The sequence below is a fragment of the Hemiscyllium ocellatum genome, chromosome 17, assembly GCF_020745735.1.
Source record: "Hemiscyllium ocellatum isolate sHemOce1 chromosome 17, sHemOce1.pat.X.cur, whole genome shotgun sequence".
In the NCBI taxonomy this organism is placed as follows: Eukaryota; Metazoa; Chordata; class Chondrichthyes; order Orectolobiformes; family Hemiscylliidae; genus Hemiscyllium; species Hemiscyllium ocellatum.
Genome location: NC_083417.1, coordinates 72147892 through 72168816, shown reverse-complemented (window position 1 = coordinate 72168816; position 20925 = coordinate 72147892). Strand labels below are relative to the sequence as shown.

General features: G+C 39.6%; 1 protein-coding gene across 1 annotated transcript in view; it reads left to right on the top strand.

Moving 5' to 3' along the window:
- Positions 1-20925, top strand: part of LOC132823604 (uncharacterized) — a 106352-nt gene that overhangs the window by 46801 nt on the left and 38626 nt on the right. The window contains exon 2 of the mRNA XM_060837522.1: positions 2392-2599. Within this exon, the coding sequence (XP_060693505.1) occupies positions 2392-2599 (208 nt within the window). The remainder of the gene's footprint in view (positions 1-2391; positions 2600-20925) is intronic.

Sequence of the window (20925 nt, the reverse complement as noted above, 5' to 3'; positions counted from 1 at the left end):
ATTTCTGTGTACTCTCCTGGTCTTCTTCCTTCTTGAAGACGGGTTTTTCAAACACTAGATGTGGAGTCCTTTCAATCCAGCAGAACCCAGTCTTAGACTATTATATCTGCTGTTTCAATTCAGTCTGAGACTTGTGCAGAATTGCACAGAAGCAGCCTAATTCCACTTTATAAGAGCCGGAATCAGACAACAAGACATTAGGAACAGGGCGGATGGCATGCAAAATAGGGAAGCAAGGCCATGAGGAGAACACAAACGAACATAATCACCCCTGAGACCGTGAGGATAGTATGCTCATTGGGCGGTGGTGATTTTGTTTTTGAATCTAATGCTGTAATGAGTTAATGACTAACTAACAAACGAGGTTGACATGGGGGTGGGGGTGGGGAAAACAGTGCTTCATCATTGACATGACCTTGAGAAATAAATTACACGTTGATCTCGGAAATAACATATTTGATAAAGCAACAATTAATGATCTTGTAATTTTGGCAGAACATCATGAGGAATGATCTGCAGTTATTACAGTTGTGGGTAGATTCTGAAAATGAGTTCAGGCAGCATTTCTGATGACGGGCGTATGCCCTTAACGTCGATTCTCCTGCTCCTGGGATATGCCTGAAATTATTTTCGGAGTCTAATCTCAACTGTAATAAAAGTGGTTCATTCCTCATGCTGTTTTGCCAAAACTACAAGAGCACTACTTGTTGCATTATCAGAATATTTTATTTCTGAGATCAACGTGTGACTTATTTCCCAAGGTCATGTCAGTGATGATGCACTGCGCTCCAGTTGTTCCTCACCCCCTCTACCCGAAAGCTCCATCTGTTAGTTAGTCATTGACTCATTTCTTCTTCTGGGATTTATCAGTGAGGAAATTAAAGAGAATTTAATTTGAAATATTAACAAAACCTTTGTCCTAATATCCATTTTTGCGATCGGTTAAGAATAGCTAAATGCGGGGCTTTTTTTTGGCTTGGTGGTAGTATTCCCGATCTTTGGACAAATAGGTCCCGGCACAAGTACAGCAAACATGTAAGAACATTTCAGAATAGGCTGATTAGAAAAAAGATCAAAGATAAATGAATAGATAAGATGGGACTCTTGTGTCAGAATTTTTTTTAGATTAGACTTACAGTGTGGAAACAGGTCCTTCGACCCAACAAGTCCACACCGACCCGCCAAAGCGCAACCCACCCATACCCCTACATTTACCCGTTACCGAACACTACGGCCAATTTAGCCTGGCCAATTCACCTGACCTGCACATCTTTGGACTGTGGGAGGAAACCGGAGCACCCGGAGGAAACCCACGCAGACACGGGAGAGCATGCAAACTCCACACAGTCAGTCGCCTGAGTTGGGAATTGAACCCGAGTCTCAGGCGCTGTGAGGCAGCAGTGTGCCACTGTGCCGCACTGAACCAGGAGACCTGGTTTCAAGTTACTCATGATTCAGTAGTGTGTCATTGTGCCTCCGCACAATTTGATGAGTTTCTTTTTGTGAGTAATTGTATAACAAATAAAATAGTAGCAAATAGGAAGTGCTAAGATGAAATGAAGCCTATGTTATGAGGACCAAAGCAGTGAACAGTGGAAAATATTTGAAAGATATGTACAGTATATGATTTAAAGATTACCAACAGAAATACAAGGTGCCTGTCGGATAAGTACATTCATTCCATGATTGTGTTGTGAAAGCCTGTCGAACATGGTCATGGGTATGTTTAAAGAATATAGATCACAGATTTCATGAATAGAGATTATATCGCTTACAGTATGGAAACAGGCCCTTCGGCCCAACAAGTCCACACCAAACCGCCAAAGCACAAGCCACCCAGACCCATTCCCCTACACCAAACACGATGGACAATTTTGCAAGGCCAATTCACCTAATCTGCACTTTTGTTTTTGGATTGTGGGAAACTCATTGGAGATTGTACAAACCCCACGCTATCGGTCACCTGAAGCGGGAATTGAACCCAGGTCTCTGGTGCATGTGAGGCGGCAGTACTAACCACTGTGCTATTGTGCCGCCCAATTATCTAAACTATCAAAAAAAATGTTTAACTGAGACTTCAGTGTGTTTCACTTTAGAAGTGATGTTCCCCTGGATAAAATTAGTTCAAGCCACGAATACATAAAAATTTCATTTCCGTTTCAAGTAAATAAAGCTGATTGTGATAGGCATAATGTACTCATATATACTCAAATACTCATGTATTTACCAGAGAAGAAGGGTATGTTTGTTTTCATGTATGTATGGAATGCATACATAATAAATAACGTATTGATAACGACTTATTTCCATTAACTAATTCTTAGTGTCTCCGACTCCAGTGACAATTACTCGGCTATCCTCTCTGACCCTCGTTTTTTCTCTGCAAAACAGCTGGCTTCTTCCTGAAGACTTCAAACTCACTGGGTATGAAAATGACACAGAGATTACATCTGGAATGTACGTTATGAAAAGACGAAAGAGGAAGAGTTTATATGAAGTTGCCAGCTTCAAATGGATAGCTGGTCAACTTATACATGCCAAGTTTCTCATGTATCACTTGAGGCCTCAGCCAGCGATAATTGCACAGTTCTGCTTCAAGGTAAGTATCTCAAATCTCAGCAAGCTATTGAACTGTATCATGCTTATTTTTGTCTATTTATGAGTCTTTTTTAAACTTCAATAGCATGCAAGTGAAATGTCTTAACACATATGTCAGAAAAGCGTAACAGTACCCATTGCTGTGCCAAGAGTTCTTTTATGAATTGCATGGATAGATACATTGAATATTCTGATAAGTGTTAATCATAGTCAGAATGCCAGATTACTCCTATGATTTACATGAAGAAAGTGCTTCGCACTTCTGGTAGGAGATTTTGATTGGAATCCTGCAGAAATAGGGAGTGTAAGTTCAATCGCGCCTCATAATCAAGAAAATTGTTGGGAAGAAAAACTATATACCCTGTTTCATGGCAGTTGTTATATTTTCATATATAACAACTGGATACAATAACCGATGCAATAAGTGCAAGGTGAGAATATAAGGTGGGAAGGGGGCCAAGTGCATAAGAAGTCAAGTGCGTTCACATGCCAGATTGCTAATTGGATAGGATGTCTATGTGTCAGATAGGACAGTTGCAAGATAAGTGGGGTGGAAGGTAATTAGAGTGCCCTGCAAATAGGGTAAAGAGAGTACTATGTGTTAAGTGTGCCAATTAAGTGATGAATTTTTTTGGACAAACTCCTATGGGCAGAGAGTCGGGTCCAGTTCCTGTCTGGCAAGGAGGATCCTGGGGGCCAATCGGACAGCAGTGGGACAGAATATGTCAGTTCCTATTAAGAATGGGTTGTCAGGTCCAGCAGTTTGGGAAAGGTATTTGGGGCCAGAAGTGGGGAGGAAAAGTGTCAGTGTCAGGAATATGGAGGCGCCTGGTACCGAGGTTGAGGGTATGCTGACTCTCAAGAGGAGAGAAGGACTCTTGTGTGGTGAAGTTGTATGGTGCAGTAGCCAATGAGGATGGAGCTGTGCTTTCAGGGAGAAAGGAAATGTCAGGACCTGGGAGGACAAGGGTTTATTAGTTCCAAACTTGGAGATGAGGAAGGAGTCGAGTATAGGACAGATGGGGCATTTGTATCCTTCGGCCTTAGAATGGATGTGGCTGGTGGTCCTATGGGTTGTTTTTTGATGAAGACCGTGGAGTTAAGTCGGTGGTCTGGTCAATACTAATTCTTCAGTCAGGATAACCAAAACATAAACCTGATTGACGCTGAATTGCAGCTTGTGGGAATTTATTTGAAAAGCACTTCTCAAGATTATGCAACTAACTGCACTTCACCCGTATTTCATTGTTTCCTAATGTCCTTGTTTGAGATCACTTGTGGGCCAGAAAAGTGCTATAGGGTTATAGTCACTGTAATTTGAACAATGAAGAGGGAATCTCATAAAAACGTATGGAATTCAAATACCAATGGACAGGAAGCGAGTTCCAGATAAGTAGGTAGTCCACATTTAAGTGTCCCAGTTTAAGGATGCGGTATTATTCACTCAACAATGAGGACAAATGTCATCACTCAGCGCATAGTGAGCCTGCAAAGGTCTTTGCCAAAGGAAGTGGTTCCAGCCAAAACGTTGAAGGTTTTCAAAAAAAATCATTTCAATATAGTTCTTATGGCTGAAGGGATCAAAGAGTAAGTGGCGAAAGTGAGATCAGAGTGCTGAATTGACTGATCAACCGTGACCATACTAAATGTAGAGTAGTCTTGAATGATCGAATATCCTATTCCTGGTCCTATTTTCTTCGTTTCCGTAAGTATATTTATATAATATCAATTTCTCTGTGCAACACTGCACATTAGATTAGCAATCATGACGTGTGTCATTTTTCTATGCCTGTTGGATAAAAACATTAAAAACACTAAAGTCAATGGAACATTCATAAAACAACTGAAGACATGTTGTGTGTCGTTATAATTGTATGCAAAAGAAGCAAAACATATCGACACGCCAAACCAACATAAATGGATTTTTTCCCAGATGGAAACTAAACAATGCCTGTGTGTGTTAGGTGTGCACCCTTCTGTAATGCATTATGCATTTCCCCCCACCTTTATCAGACTTCTAAATGGACCTCTTTCATATTAGAGTTAATCTTTCTCTTACACTTTCTATACAGCTGTAAATCTATATACTGCTAAATTCTATTACCCTGATGCACTTACGCAAAGTTTGACTTGACTGGATGGCATGCAAAACAACACCTTCACTGTATCATGTGACAATAATATATCAAAATCAAAAATCACTATTTGCCTGTCAGATAGGGCCCTCCATCACTGGTTACATTTGCTAAGACATTCCAAAATCAAGTGACCACATGTAGGCTGTGGATGATGGTAGACAATTAATCAACTCACTTGAGGAAGAAATATCTATATCATCAACTGCAATTGAGTCAAGCACATCACGTTTTTGAATTCCCAGACTAAATTGGCTGCAACTGCTTGTTAAAACAGTTTGCCACAATTTCTCGAATGATAACTAGTGATAGGAAATAGCCCAGACAGGAGAGCCCACATGCCATGAACGAATGACAAAAAATGTCAGGAAGTACTGGCAACAGTTCCACACAGAACTTGGAACTACTGAAAAGATGGAGAGACATCATTTTCAAAGAAATATTGGACACGGTAAAACACAAGGCATCAGTTTGCTGCCAAGCTAATATAATTAGGTAAGGTATCATTTACTAATAACAGATAAGTTTAATTTAGTGATGGCAAACCGTCGTTGATAATGTGTCTTATTCAGTTAATAATTGCATTTGTTTAGTGGATTTTCCCTACAATCCAAACAGGTTGTATTTGTATTCATAGACCTTTCTTGAAGCAGACACATTAGAATGCTAATGATTGTACTGAAGGTCACAATACATTCGAATAAGAAAATGATGAGGAGGAACTATTTCTCTCAGAGCTAGTGTGTATGTGGAATATTTTTACTACAGAGGAATATGGAGATTGTGTCATAACATGTATTCAAGGCAGAGATCGTTTTTTAATCATGAAGAATTCAAGTGTTATTGGGGTTGGAGGGAAAGTAGGAAAGCACAGTTGAGGATTATCACACGATGCAAATACACGATGCACTGAATAGTCTACTTAGGCTCTTTGTTATCATGGTCTTAACAGTTGTTCATGCTAAAGAATCATCAACATGGCGCTATGAGTGCAGATCATGCTTTACAAGCCTTACTGAACTCTTTAAGGATGTGACAAAACACGTTGATATGAACGTAGAGCAGCAGATGTGGTGTATATGGATTTTAACAAGGCGTTTGACAAGGTTCCCCATGATAAGCTCATTCAGAAAGTAAGGAAGCATGGGATACAATGACATTTGGCTATCTGGATACAGAACTGGCTCTCTCATAGAAGACAGACAGTGGTAGTGAATGGAAAGTATTCAGCTTGGAGCTTGATGACCAGTGGTGTTTCATAAGGATCTGCTCTGGGAACTCTGCTCTTTCTAATTTTTATAAATGACTTGGGTGAGAAACTGGACAGGGGTGTGTGAGTAAATTTGCCGATGACAGGAAGTTTGGTGGATTTGTGGATAGTGTGGAGGGCTGTTGGAAGTTGCAATAGGACATTGACAAGATGCAGAGTTGAGTGGAGAAGTGGCAGATGGAGTTCAACCTGGAAAAGTCTAAAGTGATTCATTTTGGAAGGTCAACTTTGAATGCAGGGTTAAAGGCAAGATTCTTGGCAGTGTGGAGGAACAGAGGGATTTTGTGATTCATGTCCATAAATCCTTCAAAGTTGCGAACCAAGTTGATAAGGTTGATAGGAAGGTGTATGGTCTATTGGCTTTCATTAGCAGGGGGATTGCGTTTGAGAGCCACGAGGTTATGCTGCAGCTCTATAAAGTCCTGGCTAGACCCTGGTTGGAATATTGTGTTCTGTTCTTGCATTTGGAAGCTTTAAAAAAGGTGCAGAGGAGATTTCCCACAATGCTGCCTGGATTGGAGGGCATGTCTTATGAGGAAAGTTTAAGGGAGCTCATTGGAGCGAAGAAAGATGAGGGGGAACTTGATGATAAAGGTCTACAAGATGATGAAAGGCATTGATGGAGCGGAAAGCCAGAGACTTTTTATCTAGGGCAGAAATGGCTATCACAAGGAAGCATAATTTTACGATGATTTGAGGAAGATTTATTGAAGGTGGGTTCTTTACACTGACAGTGGTTGATGGGTAGAATGCACTGCCAGCAGTGATAGTCGAGTCAGATTCATTAGGGATATTTAAGCGACTCTTGGATAGGCACATGGATGACAGTAAAATGAAGAATGTGCAGGCTAGTTTAAACTTAGAGTAGGATAAAAGGTCGGCACAACATGGAGTGCTGAAGAACTGTGTTGTCATGTTCTATGTTCTGTGTAAATCGATTTCTCTGAAAAATTTCATATTGCTTCCGCAAAGCTTTCAGTAAGAAACAAACCTGAGGATTTTAAATCATTCTTCTGAAATCATGGTCACCCATCCTCCAAAAGGCAAACTGACAGGATTATGGATTGATTGAAATTTATTTGTTTTGTCTGACTTTACATTTGCGATATGTGAACTCTGATGGAAGGCCTCTTGAATGGTTTAACAAGCCGCACAACTAAAGTCAGTGCATAGGACATTGCGCCTTCCCTACTGAGCACTGAGTGAAAGAAATACAGTATGTGTTGCTTTGAGTAAATCGATGTTATTATGGTGATAATGTCGTTCTACCTTAGGATTGCAGCAATTAAGCAGTTTTGTCCCAGTCATTTTTTTTGTTAAAAACCACACATCACCAGGTTGTAGACCAGCAGGTTTATTTGGAATCACTAGCTTTTGGACCGCTGCTTCTTCATCAGGGGGTTGTGGAGCAGAACCATAAGTCACAGAATTTATAGCAACAGGAGTGCAGTGTCATGGAATGCAATTTTAAACAACCTTGGCTTATTTTCTGTTCAAATCTGACACACGAATAATAATTCAGTTCCTTTGAATTATACATAGTGCTGCCAATTTAGTGAGGATTACTCCCTACCATCTCCATCCCTCACAATCCTCTGTACAACGGTTGTTCTCTTCCCAGAAGACATCAGCCTCATTTGGTGTTAAAAAAAAGCTGTCAGCAAAATTACATCTGCAAATAACACTACGGAGAGACGAACAGAAGGGAGACTATGTAAAGTTGCCAGCTCACTTAACCCTCTGAAGATCTTGTCCGTTTAAAGCTGCCAGGTTTCTCATATTTTCCTATTGGTCCCAGCAACAGCAAACACCTGGTTGCTCCTGAGGGTAAGGGTCTCAAATTCGCTATACTCGTCTGTGATGTCGTGTCTTGGATGCCTGCTTTTTATCTCCCAAAAGCTGAAATTGTCCTTTCAGAAAGGCCATTGCTTGAGAATGCAGATTACATATCGTGGTATCTAAACCGTGATATATCAGTTGAGGATATATCAATGTCAAAGTAGTTAAATGTTACCATTCCCGTCCACAGAGGGTTATTGTTTTGGCAGCAATTCCATGGACACATTAGCACTTAATTGAATGCATATTCGATTTATCTAACGGCCGTAATATAAAGATTGGTATTAGTATTCTGCACAAAGGCATCCATGAACTCATTGATAGTACGTCTCTGTGTTTGTGTCGACAATGCTGAGCGGGAAAAGCAAAATGAATTGTTGTCTGATCTGGGTGCACCGAGAAATGTGCTTCTTACTCATGGATTATATTTGACGTGCATATCAAGAGTGTTATGTTAATAAAAGGCAGATGCCTAAACATGATTCATCTGTTCGCCTGTCAAATAACTTATTCATGAAAAATAGCTAGATACAATGATGAGCAGCAGGCAAAGCCATTTTAAGGCTGCCGAGGGGCTAAACATCGTTTCCTACTTGCGAGAGATTCGACGACCAGAGGTGACAATCAGATAATGAGGGGTGGCAATTTAAGACAGCGCAGGAGAAATTTCTTCTCTTGGACGATTGCGAATCTGTGGAATTCTTATATCGCTGCGGATAGTAGAGGCTGGTGGTGAGGTCATTTTGAAAGATAAGATTGACAGAGCCTTAATCAATAAAGGAGTCCAAGATTATGGGGAAAAAGAACAAGAAGGTATACTTGAGGATCATCAAGTTAGCTATGACCTAATTGAATGGCAGAGCAGACTGAATGGCCTACTTCTATCACAAGGCCTATAGACGTACATGGATAAAATAGAAATATTAGGATGCGGTGCAGAAAACAAAATACCGTAATGTTTGAAAGAACGTGCCCTTTGTCCACTATCATCAACAATGGCGTGTACAATCCAAGTTAGCTTACGTGATGAGAGGTAAAGCAGGAAGTGGGAAAAAAAGTGAAAAAAGTCTGTCGATTGATAATCTGCTCAAGAAATGATTTGTAATCATGGTTTGTAATTTAGGAAGGATAGATTTTATGGTGTTTTAATTAAAACTGAATCGACCCTTTATATGTTGGACGTTTGAGTTGGACATATTTGGGAGAAGGATGGTGCAGGAAGACAGCATAAAAGTGCAGAACTCTTTGAACTGTTCAGTGATGTGTCTGACATCTCAGCTCAGGGCCCTAATATTTTCTCAGGAAGTTTAAACAAATCTGCATACCTGAAATATAAAATATGATAAATAATGCGAAAAATGCTATCAAAATTGAGAGGTAATTTATGGCGTAATTCAGTTTATGTTTAATTGGTCAATGCAGCCACAATAGAGCTTCGTGTCTGGATTAAAAAATAGAGTGCTCATTCATGGCATATGTTTACCATGCACTGTAAAGAATTTTGCAAAGGATCATATCATGCAACATGAACAGACATATATATTTAATAGCCCATCAACGTAGTGCTTCCTTAGACGACTGCCTTTATTCTTTATCGTTCTTCAGTTACTTGTCTAGTGTCTTCTGAATGTTTCCACAAAATCAGGTTCTACCCTCTTTTAATTTAATGATCCCACATAATAATATAAATCACTTTGTAATGTGACGGTACTGTACCTTCAACAGAGATTTGCTCTGTACTGTTTTGCTTGTGGAGAGGTGTTGCCACAGTAGTGCCAGAATGTATGTGTCGCTGGAAAAAGGCTCATACAGACCCAGGGTTTGGGTTTGTTTTCAGTTAGGGTTTGAAGTTGGCAGTCGAAGCTGATATATATAGCTTTCTCTATGCTGCAGCAACAGCTTGAGTTCTCTCCCTGCTGCGAGATTGTTTCTTTCGATATTCTGTTCTCCTGCACAGGAAAGGAGATAGCATGTGACAAAAGTCTGTTTTGCTGAATTTGTTTTGCCAATGGTGTGTTTATGGGATCATAAACAGAAATTGTTGGAAAAAGCTCAGCAGGTCTGGCTGCATCTGTAGAGAGAAATCAGTTAACGTTTGGCCCAGTGATCGTTTCTCAGAACTGCATCCGATAAAACATAAGCAGTTTTCTCTCTTCTATTGTTTCTTATTCACGGCATCCACAGCTCTCCCCGTTCTGAGGAAGGGTCACTTGACCCTGATGGTTAACTCTGACTTCTCTCTACGGATGCTCTTAGTTTTTATTGTGGGTTTATGGGATGCTGCAATATTGGAACACGGGATGATTAATAGTTAAATACTACATTCGTTCATTAAGCATGTCAATAGAGTTAAAGTTATGCTTTTTTATTTATATTTTGACTGTGTTCTAAGAGTAAAGAGTGATATGCTCATGGTGGATCCATTGAATCACGTGTGGAAACATAGCACCAGTTACTTGCCTTTAAATAACATAAAACGTTGGTGTCTATGCTACCTCCTTGATATATTTGATGAACTTTGGTCTGGTCCATAACACAAAAGATTTCTCCACCTCCCAACCACTACATCCCACACCCTATTTGATGTCTTCCTTTCCTCAGACATGAATGTTGTTTCTTAATTTCCATGTTCATTCCTTTCCTGTTTCTCACTGCAGAGGGTCCTGCCACTGAGTCATTCTCAGTACAACCATATACCTCTCATGAACCCATGAACAACCTAGCACCAGGAAATTGGTTTCAGTTCTGCCAGATTGAACTCTTTGTGTTTGTAATGGCCACACCTTCCCCAAATCAGGTAGCAAATTCCATGTAATGTGAACGTCCAGAGACCAATTCTCAATTAAACTGACAGATTCCTTATTTCTAAACTTGCAAGATGTGGTGGCATTAATCGTAGGATTACTACCTTTGAGCTCCTACTTCTTAATTTACACCTGAACTCCTTATGCTGAGCTTTAAAGCCCTTACCTTTTTTTAAAACTCATTTGAACCCCATATACCTCTGAGAGAGGAAAACGATCATAAGAGAACCTTATTCTACTTGCTTTCTTCTAGTCTGCCTGGTGTTCAACCATCTTCTTTCGCCCTTTTCAGAATTTACCTACAATGTGGCCATCTGACTGAAAGTGCAGTCCACGATAATCTGTTGATTAGGGCAATTGTTCATAGGCATAAGCATGTTGATTGCATAAGAGCATGAACTGAAGAACTAACTGAAGAACGTGCTTGATAAGTTACCAGAAGAAAGCAACCACACGAAAGCAGAGCACAGAGCACGTAAGCTACGATGAGACATACCTAACACATACACACACACTCTTTTTCCGTTTGTTTGGTGTGATCTCTATAGTAAAAGACGGAAAACAAACAGGACCATGTCGTTCATTCCTCCAGCCGAAGTTCATCAGAATGGTTCGGACCGTCTGACTCCGGAAAGAGACGAGACAGACTGTGTCACAACTGCACCGATATATTGTAACCAATTGTTCCAACGCAATTACTGAAGATTAAAGCAAGTCGAAATACTCAGGTGACGATGGAAGTTCCATTTTGTCTTGAAAGGTAAAAAGACGCACCTGTCCTCAATTTCCATTTCGTGTCCTCAACTCTTATGTAAAGTTGTAATTGGCATAATGAAGTTGTGATTTATGCTGTTACATGGTGCGTCATATTTGAGCACGCCAACTTCATGGTTATTGTCAAATTTTTCCATCATCTCACCTTTCAGTGTCTCCCAATGACCTGCAGCAACAGTGACTGGGTGCATCGGCTTAGTGAGAATGTCTGTACTCGCCGTTCTATGGTATCTCCCAACTGTCAGCGTTATTTATACAGGTGTATGTAGATCCGTCTGCTGGATAGAAAATTATAAGTAGATAGTGGTTTTTCTTCAATAGTTAACATCGTTTTCAATTATTTCATATCGTGTTAAATAAGTATTATTTGGTACCAGTAAGGCACTATCTCTACCCGTTTTTTTCATATTTCCAAAAGCTGCTGTCTCAATGAGACAGATCCCCGTCGCTGCAACTCGGCTGAAAGGCTCAAATGCATCGATTAGTTGCTCTGCATAATTTTCCCTTCCCAATATAATGGTGAATACTTATGGGTGGTGTGACCTCACACTTGCAACCCCGGATCTAATATCAGGCAAAAGGAATTCAAAGGAGCGTTTCAAACAGGGATCTTTCCAGTTATGTCTGCTCAAAGTGAGTTTCCAAGATTCCAGATTTGTTTACTGCGGCGTTAATCAAGAGACAGGAAGGTTTTCTAATGACAGTGGAACTGAGCTCACAGTACACGGTGAGTTATATTGAAGGGGGATTAAGCTCCCTGAAATTAATCAGGTACATTACCTTTGGTTCAGTATTCTCTCTGTTCAATCAGAGAGCGGGAATACTGACTGGAACATTGAAACTGTACTGCTTTACCTCAGAAAATCTTGTTTGAAGAAGAATCAAAGTGGACTCAAGTCATTAACGTGGCCTCTGTTTATGTTTTAATTCAGGTTTTGGGCATACATAGCATTTTGCTTTCTTACCTGAGTCAGTCATTGTTCTATATTTCCGCATGATCTCCTTTAATTAACTAGTTTCACTGACTCGCATTGCTCATGAGGCTCATATTGATGGTGTCTCCCTATTGTACCACTAGAAGCTGATGATGCTTTTATGTCAGTTAGGTCTTTGCAATCGGTATATTGAGTACATTAATATTGCATTCGTATGTCTGAACTTTGAGGGCCCCAGGGAGTGTTGCTTAACAAAGACCCTTGGGGTGCAGCCGCATAGTGTGTTGAAATTGGAGTCACAGGTCGACCGGGCAGTGCAGAAGGTGTTTGGCATGCTTGCTTTCATTGCTTAGAACATTGAGTAAAGGAATTGATACATCATATTACGGTTGACCGGGACTTGCTGATGTCACCTATAGAAGACTGCGTACTTCTATAGGAAGAATGTTGTTAAACTTGCGAGGGTGCAGAAAAATATTTACGAGGATGTTGCTGGACTGGGGGTTTAAGGCAAAGGGCGAAAGGCTGAATATGGTTTTATTCCCTGCACTGTCAGAGATTGAGGTATGACCTTATAGAGGCTTACAAATTCAAGAAGGATATTGATAGAGAAAATACCGAAGGATTGTTTTACTATGTTGGGTGAGTTCAAATTAGAGGACAAAAGTTTAGGCTAAGAGGGGATAGATTTAAAAACGGAGGAATCTGCCTGCCCCAGAAAATCACCTGGGCCCCAGCGGTTGAGGGTGAATTCACTTAAAAATGGTTAATAGATATATATTCTGGCAAGTGACCGTTGTGTGGTTTGCACGTATTCTTCGGAAAGTGAGGAATCTCTTGTGTTACATCAGATAGCATTATACCTACGACAACGTCAGCCTCTGTCTCACTTCCTAGCATGACCACGAGGCCAGAGGCTAAGAAACAGCTTCCAGAGCAACATGTGAAAGAAACTGCGAATAACCCAATTTTTGTCTGAGTGAAATGGGGCAGCATGGCTTAGTGGTTAGCACTGCTACCTCACAGTGCCAATGACCTGGGTTTGATTCCAGCCTCAGGTGACTGTCAGTTTGGAGTTCCACACTCTCTCCATGTATGATTGGGTTTCTTCTGGGTGTTCCAGTTTTCTCCCATCAATCCATAACTGTGCAGGTCAGTTAAATTACACATAGTGTTAGGTGGATTAGTCTCGGGTAAATATAAGGGAGGGGCTCTGGGCGGTGAGTCTTTGGCGGGCCGGTGTTGACTTGTTGGGCCAAATGGCCTGTTTCCATGCTGTAGGGAATCTAATGTAAAAAGAGAATTTTTAAAAAATAATTGTAAATACTTGCATTTTACTTTTTTTTTAATTGCACTTGCTCATTCTGCAAGATGGCCTGCATTGAAGGCAGGCCTCCATGGCCAAAAGAAACATCAGATTTGTCATTTGTATCAACAATTTAATAAAAAGTCCTTCAGTTGATACTCTTGAGGTTTTCTAATTCAAAAAATGCAGATCTTACTGTTGAAGCTGGACTTAACATTCAGGGACATGATACAATACATGTTTTTAAAAATACCAAATGGTTCAATTTGTTGTGTTCAAGATTGATTAGATTTAAATGATTACAAACGTAGAATCAGAGAGTTTAACTTCTGTAAGTACTCGGAAAGAGACAGTTCTGTCATTTTAATTTTGGTTGAACTAGTCCAATTCGACTTATTTAAGTGTCAATGGGCTTAATATTTTGAATATGAAAAATATAAGATTTTTTGTATGTGGTAGTGTAGTGTTGCTATATATGCTAAGTGTTTTTGGCACATGGACACTGCCCATCTGCAAGTGGCATGATATGACTGGTTCATTATTAGAGTTACATAGACCATAATGGACAAGGGTAGTTGTTTTTATTCCCCAGTGGACAATAATAAATCAGTTCGGCTTTTATGGTCATTCATGGTCACTTTGTTAACAACAACTTGCAAATTACTGGGGTGAGATTCGAATTGTGTCTTCGAAAATTATCCAGTCTTCTGGATTGCTCATGTGACAATATAACCATTACATTAGTACACAACAAAGAAGTTACCCACATGCGCTGAGAAAATATATGAATGGAAGTATTTCAAACCTGATCTGTATTTTGTTTGCTGTGAAACGCATTTTGATTGGGGCCTAAAATTTCATTTCCCTTCTAGTCAGATGGTTAATACTTAGATGCACATGTTAGAGATGGAGAATTGATTGCCCTTCTGAAATTTTGAAAAAAAAGTTTAATTATTGGTGCGATTTAAGACCATTTGGAAAAGAAAGTCTAGCAAAGGAAGGCGCCATTAGACTTAAATGTTCTCACTGAAATGATGCAAAATGGCAATGAATGTCTGAGACTTAAAAGCTCACTATTTGGAAGGGTATGTGCACAACATAATGAATTTGAAAAGGGTAAGTTGATTGAAAGTCTTGGACAGTGTTGAACTATATCCTAAGAGATAGTGGGAACGATTGTCATTGACATTCGGATTCCATTTTACCGGCTGTGGAATCCAAGCAAACCTATAGTGAAGAATAAACAGTGGGAAATGCTTCACTGATTGCAGCTCTATCCAGCAGAAATGAGGATGTTTGAGGTTGCTGAAGTCAGTCAACTCAGCTTCGTGACATCTTTGCAGGACTTCCTCGATGACTTCTACTTGATCTTCTTCAGTTGCTCACCAATAGCCATCATAAAGTCAAAAGTGTGGTATCGACTGATTATTGTGCCATTTGCAAATCATTAGATCCGGAAGTGATCCATATTGAAATGTTGCAAGGCTTGGATAATATACCAGTCTGCACAATTGCGAAGTGACATTTGTGATCATATAGGTGCCAAACAATAAACATCAGCAACTAGAAAGGTGCTAACCACTGACTCTTGATAGTCAAAGGTATTGCCACTGCTTATCCACTACTGCTAACCTTCTAGGAGTGACAGTTGACCAGGACTGAACTGGAAAAAAATCATATAAATGTGTCTACAAGCACACATATCTTCAGCGAGCAACTCACCCATTGACAACAAAATCCTGTCCACCATCAACAGATCAAATCAGATCTGTGATGTAATATTTCCCACGTGCCTGGATAAATGTAGCTCCAAAAATAATCAAAAAGCTTGACAACTTGCCGATATAAAGGAGACCATATATATATTCCATCCACCACAGGTGCCTAGTATCAGCTATGTATGTCATCTACGACATGCAGTGCAGAAATTCACCAAGACTTATTGAAAAGCAGCTTCGAAGCACAAGACCACTTATATCTTGAAGGACAATGGCTGTGGATAAAAGGGAGCATAACCATTCTCAAACTTTCTTCCAAGCCGCTCACCATGATAAATTTAAAAGACAACACTCTGTCTTAAATACAGCTGAGTCAGAATCTTGCAAGTCTCGCCATAACAATATTTTAAATATGCCCACACCAAATGGACTGAAAGAGTTTGTCAAGCCAACTCAACACCATATTCACAATAGAAACTTGGGATGGAAGATAAACAAAGGTAAGAAAATACCTGCAGAAAATAGACACTGAAATTGGTGGTAGTCAGGGAGAAGTGATGTTAAACGTGGATTTCGAAGAAAGGGCGGTCACTAAGAAGCTCTGAGCATTTGCTTGCTGCAAAATTAACATAATTAGATAAAATCTTTACAGATAATAACGTGCATTTTAAATCAGCGATGTTTGGTTACCAATGTCAATGTAATTTCCTCTGTTATCAATTGCATTTAGTAAATTAAAAATTCTTTACACTCACAATATTGTGTTTTATTCATTGATTTTTCTTGAAGCAGTTAGGCCAGGCAAACGTATGGTCACAGATCATTAAAATTAGAAAGGTGACGAGAAATTTTTTATTCAGTTCAAAGAAAGTAGCGAATCTGTGGAAACCTTTGCCACAGAGTGTTGTACAGGTTACATCATTAAACATATTTAAGGGTTAGATAGACTTTTTATCAATGAGGCAATCAGCAACGATCTCACTGGCACATCAGACTCGATAGATTTAATAGCATTCTTCGGTTCTTAATATGACACTGTGCTCATTCAGCCTAAAGGATCATCACAAATCAAGCCATCAGAAAAAAATCATATTGCAAGAAGCAAGGCTATTGTTGAGAAAAAAAAAAGTCTGAGGATTTTAAACTGTTCTTCACACATGGTCACACATTCTCCTCGTGGCAAACTGTCGGGATGATGTTTTTTATAGATACTTGTTTTCGTTCCTCTGTTTTTATATCTGTATTCTTTGAATTCTGATAATCCTACTGCTGGATAAGTTAAGATGCCACACAATCGATGTCAATGCAGCGACACTGCACCTCCTACTGGAAATTTACTGAGTCAAGGAAATTGATAAAATGATTCCACCTAAAGAACATTGGAACTGATCGTTTTTCCCACTGACAGTTTTCTATTTTGCTGGTGTTATTGTGTAACGCATGAATAACAAATGATATTCTTTAAATTATTCACAGTGCCGTCAATTCCAGTGAGGTTTTCTCGTCTGGTCTCTCAATCCCTCACAGTCCTCTGGACAACAGTTGGTTTCTTCCCAGAAGACTTTCAGCTCACTTGGTATAAAAATGCCGGTGAGATCACATCTGGAATTATCACTACCAGAACACGAGTAGTAGAGGGACGAGATAAAGCTTCCATCTCCCTTCGCCCTGTGGAAACCTGGTTTGTTTATACTTGTCAAGCATCTCCTGTTTCTCCAGCGGTCCTAGAAAACATGGTTGCTGCTGAGGGTAAGGGCACAACGTTTTAACACACGTTTGACATAGGCATTGAAATGTATCGGGGTTATAAATTGGTAATATTTCTACAATTGACTGTAATCGAACCTCCTTAGATAAATTCTGAGAATGGCGTTATTGTATTGGATGCTGGATCAAATTGGATTTAATGAGTTCTTCAGATTGTACAGCAGGATTGAATGCAAGGCGATAGGTTAGTCAAAAATAGATCAGTTGGGTGACTACCAGATTTGACTGAATACTCTTTGAACTAAAGAGGATTGATAATTCGTCAACACATTTCAGCTTGCTTTATTCTACCACGTGGGATATTTCTCTCTCGAATCTTATGTTCCTGATGTCCAATATGGAAATTGTACAGGTCCCATAGATTTCAATTTAGTATCTGATTAATGTAGCTTTTAAACTTGATGCTAAAGTGATTTATAATCTCGCTGACCAGTGAACAAACCCCACAGTTAGCCTTCATTGCAAAAAAAACTGTTGTTGAAGTGGACGGTTGGAACAGATAACAACTTTCATTGTAACATACGAAGAATGCTGGCTAACATTGCTGATTATTACTGGTCGCGTATTAGGAGTACCATTCTCACTGAGTCCCCGTGAATTCCATGGTCTTCATCTTGAATCCTGTCGTCACTGCATTAATTGGCCTCACAATTCCCCCTATGTCAGAAGGTTGTGAGTTTAAAATGTAATCGGGACTGGGTACCATTGTAAAGGTCGACTCTTCATTGCAGTAATGAGTGTGCGTACATTTGGTGGTGTAATGTTAGAATGTGCCTTAGTGATGCCATTCAGTTGGCTGCCACTTAGTTAGATGCAGGATATTTCAGCAACATTTTTAATGAAAATAGGGACATTACACGGCTATCCTGGTCAAAATTCATCTGTCAATTAGCATCAACCAACATATGTTATAGCATTTTGTATATCACAGATCGTTGACTTTGTCCTGTGAAAGCAAACCCTGACGTTTCCTAGATTTCACCAATAGCTTCATTCTGAAAGTATTTCATTGCAAACAAGCACTTAATATCACACAGAAAAGTGCGACATGAATGAACTAGTTTTTGATGTTTTTGCCTATTTCAGCAGGAATCACTTATCAGCCAAAGTATATTTGCCAACCATGGCTGCATTACATGATCACCACATATTATTCAGCACAATGTGGCTCATAATGGCGTAAGAGGTCTAACTTTTGTTGGCTACTTGGGGTTTGTTTAATGGAGACTACACAAAATAACTAAAGATAAACCTTGAGCAAGAATGGAAACATGCTGAAGCAATGTAGCAAATCCAACAGATGATGTACATTGATCCCCAGATAATGAGTGAGATTCTGGTGTTTGTTAGAAGCCTTCCCTACAATAGTACTGTACACGATGGAGAAGTCTGTAGAACTTGCCATCTATACAATGACATTTTAAATCAGTTTCACATCACAGCTGAGCAGTTGCAAGAAAACATCGATGTAAGTTCTAAGAGAAAAACTCACATTTGAAACCTCCTTATCGCCAACATTTTTAATAATCAGGGTGAACAATGCACAGGAGAATAACACATAAGTATAGAATAAAAGAGCTGAAATGATAAGGAAGGTTACTTGCTTGAAGTATTGGTCATTGAACGATTGGTTGTTGTCAGCTCATTAGCTTCTGTTTATCTTTGGGATACAATACCTGATGGATGTTAATAAGAAAAACGAAGCAACAAATATGATAGTACTTCCTGAAAAATACAATAAGCTAAATGCATAGATATTTGACAATAAGGGCCTTTGCCCAAACGTCGAGTGTCCTGCTCCTCTGATGCGGCTTGAACTGCTGTGCTTTTCCAGCACAATCTAATCCAGAATCTGGTTTCCAGTATCTGCAGTCATTGTCTTTGCCTAATGGGTTAACCATTAGCCCTCTTGCTTAAGAGGATGAATACCTTACACCTGTTACAGTCTGTTTGCTCCTGAAGCACGAACTACTTGGTTTCAGACCCTGAGAGAAATCATGGGGGGTATTTGCTTCCACAGTTCAATACCAAGTCGAACAAGATGGCTCATAAAATAGGGAACGGACAGTAGCTAAGCTAAGAAAACTATCTATAATGTGATGCAGCTGAAAGGATTTACTGGGCCCGGAGTCAGACAACACAATCTCCACAGCTACTCAGGTGTCAATGTGCTGAGAACATTACAACAGCTTATATGCAAGTCATGTTTTCCGTCTGTCTCTGCAATAATTTAATATAAATGGACACCAAGCAATATAACCTATCCAACAACAGAAATCTGCATCCATACATTACTGTATTTGCTCTTCTGTGTGTCTTCTCTCACCACTACCACCTTCCTCACCCCACCCCCAGTCAATCTTTTTCACTTCCATTTTTTCTCGGTCTTCCGGTGTCAACTTCCCTGAGCGTCCTTATCTCTGCAGATATTTCTATTTCTATACTTTTGCTTTTTCAACACATTTATCCATTGTTTCCGCTCCATTTCTGAGTATTTTTTCTCAACCTGCTTGTTTCCCTTCATATGTTTTTGCCCTCTCTGTCAATCTACCTCTCAGATAATGCACCCTTCTCGACATCAAGAATCGCCGCACGCGTTATTACACTCAGTTTACATTTCCTTGTTGTTTGTCCATTTTCTCCTTCAATCTTACAGTTTGTTGTTTCACACCAGGCTCTACTAACAGATTTGAAAGAATCAATCTGTTCCGTTTGCTACTGGGGTCATTCGTGATTTTGGTGGGATCGTCATCGTGATCTTTTGAAAACAGCCCTCCTTTAAACGTAATAAATATAAAATTTGCCTTAGAACATTAAAGAGGATATGAGTAAAGCAAGTTTGTACAACTCTTTTGTAGCAATCTTACAGTTCTGCATGTCTTTTTTCGGGCATTGACAAAGTCTCATTCACTGTTCACCTTGTACTTCCGGGTATTCGCAGCAAGGGAAGTAAATAATCATATGGCAAAGAAAAAGCTGCGCACATGTCTCACTGACGTCTCACAATAATCATACATATTTGTTTGTCGGCCTCTCTGATTCACAGACATAGAACTCACTTCCAATGTGCAAATCTCTGATTCATTATTATTTCACACAGACATGAATTATAACCAAATTTTGATGAAAAAGTGCGCATTCTCTGCTCAGTTCTTCACAGACTCAGCACTATGATCCTGGTGAAAAGAGGCCTTTAAACTAGTTGTGACAAAAATTGTATCGTTATTCAATCTTGTGGAATATTCTCGTTCATTTTTAATGTAATCACGTTAGCAGAGTATCCATGCATTGAACTCCATAATGAACACGAAAATATCGGTTTCTCAACGATGTGGAAGCTTGTGATAGTTAACTTTCGAACTTGTGTCATTTTACAGGGCAATCCATATAGCCACAACTTGTTTTTTCACGTAATTGAGCATGTAGAGACAGTTTCTATTTGCTTTCTCACTGGAAATTCATTACGCATTTCCGTGCGTTATTTGCATTACTTGATACTGAACACATTTGCAGAAATACATGCTTGGTATCCCAATATCATGTCACATATTGCGTATGTTGCAAGTTATTCCTGAGCTTTATGGTGAGCTATGAGAAGATCAGGGGATTCATGGAGATTTTGTTCAGCTCCCGGGACGATGTCAATGGCCTAAGTGGTGTTCAGGTTATTAATTATAGTTGTTACCTAATCTATAACTAAGTACACCTCCAGAAGAGGTCTGGGAATTTGTTATTCCCACTGAATACTTAAAGATACGAGCTGGAATGAGTATTAATAG